The sequence below is a fragment of the Dendropsophus ebraccatus genome, chromosome 7 (assembly GCF_027789765.1).
Source record: "Dendropsophus ebraccatus isolate aDenEbr1 chromosome 7, aDenEbr1.pat, whole genome shotgun sequence".
Classification (NCBI taxonomy): domain Eukaryota; kingdom Metazoa; phylum Chordata; class Amphibia; order Anura; family Hylidae; genus Dendropsophus; species Dendropsophus ebraccatus.
This window is the reverse complement of record NC_091460.1, coordinates 11,539,749-11,549,848: the sequence shown is the minus strand read 5'-3', so window position 1 is coordinate 11,549,848 and position 10,100 is coordinate 11,539,749. Positions and strand designations below refer to the sequence as shown.

The following is a 10,100-nucleotide window of genomic DNA, read 5'->3' as shown; positions in this document are numbered from 1 at the left end:
TTGTTTACTATTCTTTTATGTTTGTTCGTCCGTCTCGTTCTGTGTGCACTTTATCAGTGTAGGGAATGTCTACGTGGTTGTCCACGGCCGCCTAGGGCCGATCGAGGCAAGTAGGCAGGGACAGTGGGTGGGTTCAGACCTAGGGCCTACTGTCTTGTCGTGTCTGTATCACCCGATCCTGACACCTAAGAAGCCTATGGCTATGTTTTCCTGAACTCCCTAGGGCTGCATGCAACTTCTTCAGCTCCCTATATTCAAATGTCAAAAGATCAGACTCGAGCATGCACTACTAATTGAGGACTGGGGGTAATACTTCCCAGTCATTTCTTCCTTTTTCCCAGCAGGTTGGTTTTTCTATTCATTTCAGATCTAAATAAAATGATAAAACATTTGGGGATAAACACACATCCTAACAGTCCAGCACTGGACGCCATCACTGCAAAGACCTCCACAGCCACCATGTTCTTGCCTCTGGTCGTCAGATAAGCCGGGATCATGGTGATCCAGACACTGCAGAACACCAGCATGCTGAAGGTGATGTACTTGGCCTCATTGAAAGTGTCTGGTAATGTCCTCACCATGAAAGCCAGAACAAAGCTCACCGCTGCCAGGAACCCCAGATACCCCAACATGGAGAAGAACCAGATATCTGACCCTGCATTACACTGAATGAGGATCTTCCCGGGATAAGACTGAGTGTCCAGGTCCTGGAATGGAGGAGAGATAGACAACCAGATAACACAGATTATAACCTGAATAGATGAACACAACAACACTATGGTATAGGGCACCTTCACACTCAGCCATTTCCTCCAGGGGCTTCCAGGTTTGGTGGACTTAAAAGCAACACAAACCATCACAGTCTTGGCGAGAAGTGAAGAGATGGCAACTGAGAAGAAGACTCCAAAACTGGTTTCCCGTAATCTACAAGTGACATCACTGGGACGACCAAGAAACAAGAAGACAGAGAGGAAGCTGAGGATGATGGAGACCAGGAGGAGATAACTCAGGTTCCGGTTATTAGCCCTAACAATAGGAGTGTCCCGGTAGGAGATAAATATTCCCAATATGGAGCCGGTCACAAGACATCCGAAGAGCGAGACACAGGAGAATACAGAAGCCATTGTGTCATTGTGGTAAGAGATGAAGTCCAGGACTTTGGGCAGACATCCGTCTCTCTTCTCATTCGGCCATTCATCAATTGGACATTTCATACAGTTTTCAGAATCTGCACAAATAATTCATATTTTACAAGTCATATTATCAAGTCTATCTATCTATCTATCTATCTATCTATCTATCTATCTATCTATCTATCTCCTATCTATCTATCTATCTATCTATCTATCTATCTATCTATCTATCTATCTCCTATCTATCTATCTATCTATCTATCTATCTATCTATCTATTCATCTAATTTCTGATGTAGTGCTGACTTCAATAACAAATAATAAAACACACATGACATTACCATAACTATTAGTAAAGTCAGATGATTCAATGGATTGAAAGGTAAACAATTATTTTTCTCAACCAGTGTTTGGAAGTGGGAGATAACAGCTTAGCCTTCTCCTGCTCCAGTTTCAGGAATATCTGTGAATCCTGATATGCCAGTGATGCATTGATTTTACTTCTATTCCAAATTTTGCAATATTACTTTTATTGTGCAATACAGCATGCAATAACGTTGATCAACTCCAAGGTTTTCTAAAGTTGGAATGTATTTACAATATACGGCTAGGTTCACACTATGTAACTGTGCGGCTGTATTTGCGGCTGTAATTGTGCTTCGGTATTTTTGGTGGTTCATGCGTACGCTGGAAAGTATAGGATATACGGCTGCACAGTGCACACTATGTCTGAATCTACGGCCCTATCGTAAACGGACCCGTAAAAATGAACAAGACCATTGTTTGCGGCTGGAAACGCGGCCGTGGATTGACAGGTGGTCCGTACGGAGTACTTAAAAAATAGCCGGCAATGATGCCGAATGCCGATGCCTTTAATAGTTAATATATTAAATTAATAAAACACATTTTCTTTTTAATAAAGTCCCTTTCGTTGGTCAATAATTTAATTCTAACGAATCCATCATTTTGCAATTAAATATACTGTTAAAATAAATATATATATAAATAAATGTATATTTATATATATATATTTATTTTTTGACAGTATATTAAATTGCACAATGATGGATTCGTTAGAATTAAATTTTTGAACAACTAAACTGATTTTATTTTAGAGAAAATGTGTTTTATTAACCTCTTAAGGACATATGACGTACCGGTACGTCATATGTCCTCATTAGCACTTCAAAGCGGGGCCGCGCTGCGACCCCGCTTTGAAGCGCCGCGGTCCCGGGTGCCGCGTGTAGCCCAGGACCGCCGCTATTAGCGGGCACAGTCTGATCGCCGTGCCCGCTAATTAGCTAATCGGAGGCAGCTGTCAAAGTTGACAGCTGCCTCCGATTACCGGAGGCAACCGTTCCCTGGTGTCTAGTGGGGGAGATCGCTCCTCCAGGACGTTGTCCCGGAGGAGCGATCTCCGTTACAGATGCCGGCTGGGGACTCATTCAAGATGGCGCCGTCCCCGACTCGGCACTCGTTTATTTACGGCTACAGCAGCCGGAAGTAAACGAGTGCCTATCTCATGGATCTCTGCAGCATATCTATGCTGCAGAGATCTCTATGAGAGATCAATGCACTTATACTAGAAGTCCCCCAGGGGGAATAACCCTAACCCCAGGGGGAATAACCCTAACCCCAGGGGGGGAATAACCCTAACCCCAGGGGGAATAACCCTAACCCCAGGGGGGCTTTTAGTATAAGTGTAAAAAAAAAAAAAGTGTTGTTTATAGTAAAAAGCCCCTTCCCCCAATAAAAGTCTGAATCACCCCCCTTTTCCCAGATTTTAAATAAAAGTAAACAAATAAATAAACATGTTAGGTATCGCCGCGTGCGTAATCGCCCGAACTATTAATTAAGCACATTCATGACCTCGCACGATAAACGGCGTCAGCGCAAAAAAATCCCAAAGTGCAAAATTGTGCATTTTTGGTCGCATCAAATCCAGAAAAAAAATGTAATAAAAAGCGATCAAAAAGTCGTATATGCGCAATCAAGGTACCGATAGAAAGAACACATCATGGCGCAAAGAATGACACCTGACACATCCCCATAGACCAAAGGATAAAAGCGCTATAAGCCTGGGAATGGAGCGATTGTAAGTGACATATATTTGTTGACAATGGTTTGAATTTTTTATAGGCCATCAGATACAATATAAGTTAAACATGTTATATATCGTTGTAATCGTAACGACTTGAGGAACATGCATAACAAGTCAGTTTTACCCCAGGGCAAATGGCGTAAAAACACAGTTCCCCCAAATAAAAGAAATGTGTTTTTTTTTTTTCAATTTCACCACACTTTGAATTTTTTTCTGGTTTCGTAGTGTACCAAATGCAAAAATTCACCATGTCATTGCAAAGTGCAATTAGTGAGGCAAAAAATAAGGGGTCATATGGGTTTCTAGGTGGAAAAATGCAAGTGCTATGGTCTTTTAAACACAAGGAGGAAATATTAATTAGTACAGGAAGCTCCATAAGCCGTTAATTCATATGCCGGCAATAGAGCATTCTGTACTAATAATCACTTTACTTTAATTAAAACATCAAATGTTTCTTCTAATTATGTTATCACAATAGCATTATTAGAAGAAACATTTAGAATTATATGTGCGCTTAGCTGATTGGCTGATCGGCTCAGCGCACGTATAATTAGCGGGTCCGCAGCACAGTGACTTCATTGTGCTGCCGACCAGCGAAGAGGACACATCGGGGTGAGTATAGAGCTCTCCCCACCCCCTCCCCAGCACTGCAACCCTCCCAGCAAGGAAGGGGGGTTACTTAACCCCTTCCTTGCTGGGATGGGTGCAGTCTGACATCAGTCTGGCCCCCACGTGGTTAAGGGGGATGCAATACATCCTCCCTTAACCCCTTGGGGACCAGACTGTAAGCAGCGATCTGTAAAGATGCTGCATACTGTAAGGAGCACAACACCGCTCACAATGATGGGTGTTGTGCTCCTGTTTGTGTGTTTTTTGTGTGTTTCTCCCTTTTTGTTTTTCAGATATCAGTATCCTGGGGATTACGTCGGATTCCGTGGACTACGTCGATGACCAGCGGTTGTTTGTTGTTGTTTTTTTTTTATAAAATGGTCAATGAGGGGTGTGGGGGTGTTTTTATTTGAATAAAAATTTTTTTTAACTTGTGTCTTGTCTTTATTTCTTTACTTTTTAGACTTAGTAGTGGAAGCCGTCTAATAGACAGAATCCATTACTAAGTTGGGGCCTAGTGTTAGCCGGTATAAAATGGCTAACCCCCCCATTATTACCCCAGTACCCAATGCCACCAGGGCTACTGGGAAGAGCCGGGTGCCAGTGGTCCCGGAGCGTCAAAATTGGCGTTCCTGGAACGGGCGGCAGCAGGCTGGTAAGATTTAGGCTGGGGAGGGCCTAAACCAATGGCTCTTCCCACCCTGGTGTTACCAGGCTGCTGTTGCTTGGTTTTTAACCCGGCTGGTTATAAAAATAGGGGGGACCCTATGCGTTTTTTTTAAATTATTTATTTATTTAAAAAAAAAACCGCATAGGGTCCCCCCTATTTTTATAACCAACCGGGTTAAAAACCAAACGACAGCAGCCTGGTAACACCAGGGTGGGAAGAGCCATTGGTTTAGGCCCTCCCCAGCCTAAATCTTACCAGCCTGCTGCCGCCCGGTCCAGGAGCGCCAATTTTGACGCTCCGGGACCACTGGCACCCGGCTCTTCCCAGTACCCCTGGTGGCATTGGGTACTGGGGTAATAATAGGGGGTTAGTGTTAGCCATTTTATACCGGCTAACACTAGGCCCCAACTTAGTAATGGATTCCGTCTATTAGACGGCTTCCACTACTAAGTCTATAAAGTAAAGAAATAAAGACAAGACACAAGTTAAAATTTTTTTTTATTCAAATAAAAACACCCCCACACCCCTCATTGACCATTTTATTAAAAAAAAACAACAACAAACAACCGCTGGTCATCGACGTAGTCCACGGAATCCGACGTAATCCCCAGGATACCGATATCTGAAAAACAAAAAGGGAGAAACACACAAAAAACACACAAACAGGAGCACAACATCCATCATTGTGAGCGGTGTTGTGCTCCTTACAGTATGCAGCATCTTTACAGATCGCTGCTCACAGTCTGGCCCCCAAGGGGTTAAGGGAGGATGTATTGTATCCCCCTTAACCCCTTGGGGGCCAGACTGATGTCAGACTGCACCCATCCCAGCAAGGAAGGGGTTAAATGACCCCCCTTCCTTGCTGGGAGGGGTGCAGTGCTGGGGAGGGGGTGGGGAGAGCTCTATACTCACCCCGATGTTGTCTCTTCGCTGGTCCGCAGCACAATGAAGTCACTGTGCTGCGGACCCGCTAATTATATGTGCGCTCAGCCGAACAGCCAATCAGCTGAGCGCACATATAATTCTAAATGTTTCTTCTAATAATGCTATTGTGATAACATAATTAGAAGAAACATTTGATGTTGTAATTAAAGTAAAGTGATGATTAGTACAGAAAGCTCTATTGCCGGCAATATGAATTAACGGCTTAATGGAGCTTCCTGTACTAATTAATATTTAATTAATAAAACACATTTTTGTTGAAATAAAATCAGTTTCGTTGTTCAATAATTTAATTTAAACGAATCCATCATTGTGCAATTAAATATACTGTCAAAAAATAAATGTATATATAAATATACATTTATTTATATATATATATTTATTTTAACAGTATATTTAATTGCAAAATGATGGAATCGTTTAAATTTAATTATTGAACAATGAAAGGGACTTTATTACAACGAAAATGTGTTTTATTAATTTAATAGATTAACCATGAGAGACATCGGCATACTGCAGAGGATCGCAAACCCCGGTAATAGCGATTCCTGTAAACTGTTTCCCTGCTTTCCCAGATGCATCCAGAGGTGTTTGCATCACTTTCTTAAGATTTTATTTGTTATTTTTAGTTGAACCAGATTTCCAAGTAAATGACCGTATGTTTTCAGCCGCATGTCTATTTTTTCCCACGGCCGGAGTTTCATCCGCACATTTACAGCCGCATAAAAAATACAGCCGCACAGTTACATAGTGTGAACCTAGCCTACAGGTGTATATGCAGTGTCCCACTGTATGTTCTTCATGTTGTTAGAGAGAAATGTTACCACTTGCAGTTTCCGCTGATGGTATACCCTGCATTGACCATGTCTATTTTAATGTCTTTCTTCACTGTGAGTATTACTGCTATCTACTGATGATCTTGTAATATTAATAGAGTAAGGGACTTGCGCGCGCGCACGCACGCACGCACACACACACACACACACACCACCTATAGGCATATATTAGGTGGGACATTATCTGTTCAGTTCCATTTTTAGTTTAGTATCTAGACCCCTACATGCAGTTCCTAGAAGTTCCCAAGGGCCTTGTACATCTTATCCCCTAAACTAAAAAAGAGATGATAAAGAAGCCCAAGTTTACTCGGCTGCCAAACATACTCAAGTCCATCCACTTGGGTTCCTAAACTGAGGATTCTCACTGTCTGTAGAAATGCAGGCCGAATGTGAATGTGGAAAGCGCACCTGATAAACTCTCTCCCACGGTCTCTCTTAGTCTCACCTCCAGCTCTCCTCCTTTGGCTCCTCAGCTTTTACTGCAACAGTCTCTCTTTATATCCCTCTTTCAGCAGCTTCTATACTTTTTCTTAAAGGGGTATTCCAGGAAAAATGAACTTTTCCACAGGTTATGGGAAAAGTAGGAGATCGCGGGGGGGTCCGACCTCTGTACTCCCGCCAATCTCCTTATTGGGCTGTATTATGAATAGATCCGCTGGTATGGCACATGAATGGTGTTTTTAATTATTCCTATGGAGCGATGGAAACAGCTGAGTACGCTGGTGATATCGCCAGTCAGTGTGCAGGTGTGATGGGATAAAGGCAAACTATGTGCAACTCTAGATCTGGTGGTAGGGGACAATGGGCATTGTGGCAGGCAACGCCCTGCACATTTACAAGTAACGTCCTTGGAAGGGAACATTGGGGTTGGTGGCAGGTGATGGTCTTCATGTCTTGCATGCAGCTGTTCTGCAAGAGACTAGAGATGAGCGAATACGATTCGATCGAGTAGGTATTTGATCGAATATTGCGGTACTCGAAAGATTCGAATACAATCGAGTAATGTGTTGAATACGCGGCAAACATTTGAAAGCCCTCCCATCGCACTTGGCTTTTTTTTTAAATCCAATCACTATGCAGAGAGGCCGTGAGGGACCCTGGGAGTACGCACGCAGCGCGAAAATGGCGTATACCCTCATTGGATGGCTGAACCACATGACCTCAAATCTTAAAAAAAAAATTCCCGCCTCTCGACCGCAGATGCGCTTTCAACCTAGTCAGGGACAGTTCCTCGAGCAGGAAGAGATAGGTTTTAATAGCATTTTGGCTAGGCAGGCTTACTACAGAACCCAAAAGTCCTTTTCAGGGCTAATATCCAGTGAAAAAGTAATCTCTGCATCCAAAGAAATAGATTGCAGCAGCAGCAGCAGCAGCATTAGCATCAGCTGTATTCATTCCAGTTACCCAGTAAAAGGCACGTGATACCCACTAGTGTGCCAGTACCCAGTAAAAGGCACGTGATATCCAGTGTGCCAGTTGCCCAGTTAACCCCTTAAGGACGGGGCCCATTTTCGTTTTTGCGTTTTCGGTTTTTCCTCCTTGTGTTTAAAAGGCCATAGCACTTGCATTTTTCCACCTAGAAACCCACATGAGCCCTTATTTTTTGCGTCACTAATTGTACTTTGCAATGACAGGCTGAAGTTTTGCATTTGGTACACTACGAAACCAGAAAAAAATTCAAAGTGTGGTGAAATTGAAAAAAAACCTGCATTTCTTTTATTTGGGGGAACTGTGTTTTTACGCCATTCGCCCTGGGGTAAAACTGACTTGTTATGCATGTTCCTCAAGTCGTTACGATTACAACGATATATAACATGTATAACTTTTATATTATCTGATGGCCTGTAAAAAAGTCAAACCATTGTTAACAAATATACATTCCTTAAAATCGCTCCATTCCCAGGCATATAACGCTTTTATCCTTTGGTCTATGGGGCTGTGTGAGGAGTCATTTTTTGCGCCATGATATGTTCTTTCTATCGGTACCTTGATTGCGCATATATGACTTTTTGATCGCTTTTTATTAAATTTTTTCTGGATTTGATGCGACCAAAAATGCGCAATTTTGCATTTTGGGATTTTTTTGCGCTGACGCCGTTTACCGTGCGAGATCAGGAATGTGATTAATTAATGGTTCGGGCGATTACGCACGCGGCGATACCAAACATGTTTATTTATTTATTTATTTGTTTACTTTTATTTAAAACCTGGGAAAAGGGGGGTGATTCAGACTTTTATTAGGGGAGGGGGCTTTTTACTATAAACAACACTTTTTTTTTTTTTTGTACACATATACTAGAAGCCCCCCTGGGGTTAGGGTTATTCCCCCTGGGGTTGGGGTTATTCCCCCTAGGGGACTTCTAGTATATATACTTTGATCTCTCATTGAGATCTCTGCAGCATAGATATGCTGCAGAGATCAATGAGATAGGCACTCGTTTACTTCCAGCTGCTGCAGCCGGAAGTAAACGAGTGCTGAGACGGGGACGGCGCCATCTTGGACGAGTCCCCAGCCGGCATCAGTAACGGAGATCGCTCCTCCGGGACAACGTCTCGCCCACTAGATCTCCCCCACTAGACACCAGGGAGCGGTTGCCTCCGGTAATCGGAGGCAGCTGTCAACTTTGACAGCTGCCTCCGATTAGCTAATTAGTGGGCACGGCGATCAGACCGTGCCCGCTAATAGCGGCGGTCCCGGGCTACATGCAGCACCCGGGACCGCGGCGCTTCAAAGCGGGGTCGCCACGCGGCCCCGCTTTGAAGTGCTAATGCGGACATATGACGTACGGGTATGTCATATGTCCTTAAGAGGCATGTGATACCCAATAGTGTGCCAGTTGCCCAGTTAAAGGCACTTGATAACTAGTGTGGCAGTTACCCAGTAAAAGGCTAAAATGAAGAAACGAAGTACCGTGGACGCGAAAGAGGCGGTTCAAACACAAGTCGATTGCAATCACCTGGACAATCAACCGCTGCTGCTGAGGGGCAGCCAGGTTTACGTGCTTCCAAGATCCCTCAGTTCATGAACCGGCTAACGATAGGGCAGAGTACATGACTGTTAAGGCCAGACCGACAGGTGGAGGGAACATATGATATATGTGGGCCTATGTGTTGGCAATAGGATGGCGGTTTTGTGGGTACAAAGTAAAAGAGTGGTGAAAGTGCCCAGTATATCACACACCCCAATAGCAGATCCCAGTATATTACATATTACACTCTCAGGAATCCAGTATATCACACGTCAGTATCACGACTCCCATATATTACACATCCCACGATCAGGCTCACAGCATATTACTCACCGTGCCGTATCTCTGCAAGTTTCCGGGGACTCTTATATTTTAGGTCCGACACTTTTTTGGGGATTTGGGTGGGGGTCCTTCTCTTGTTGAGATCCTGCTGGAGGGCACGTACCACCTTTCTTATTATCCCCCTTTTACTGGTATTGTGGTTAGTGATAGGAACACGTTCTAGCCCATAGTCCATTTGGTCCATGATTTGGACCCTGAGCTTCAGCTCTTCATCGCCAAAAGGGGACGATCTCCTGGACATTTTTCTCTCTCCTAATCTCTGTTCTGCTGCGGCCTAGCGTTCGTACAGCATAATGCGTGATATGCGTGAATAAAAACGCTCTACGGACGCACATTGGGATCATGTCATGTATGTAATGCTGCGCAAGAAATACGAAGGAAATCTGTGAACATTGCCCTAAACGTTTGTAAAGTGTTTGCAAGGATTTTTTATTCGCAGCTGCGGAGAGTGGCATTATACTGCAATTTTGGGGTGTTGGGTGCACCCAGGCATGCTCCC

At 43.6% G+C, this 10,100-nt stretch overlaps 1 protein-coding gene across 1 annotated transcript in view; it reads right to left on the bottom strand.

Annotated features, from left to right (window-relative positions):
• Positions 1 to 320: 320 nt before the first annotated feature.
• LOC138796437 (vomeronasal type-2 receptor 26-like) overlaps positions 321 to 10,100 on the bottom strand; it is a 36,491-nt gene continuing 26,711 nt past the window's right edge. The window contains exon 8 of the mRNA XM_069976040.1: positions 321 to 1,228. Within this exon, the coding sequence (XP_069832141.1) occupies positions 321 to 1,228 (908 nt within the window). The remainder of the gene's footprint in view (positions 1,229 to 10,100) is intronic.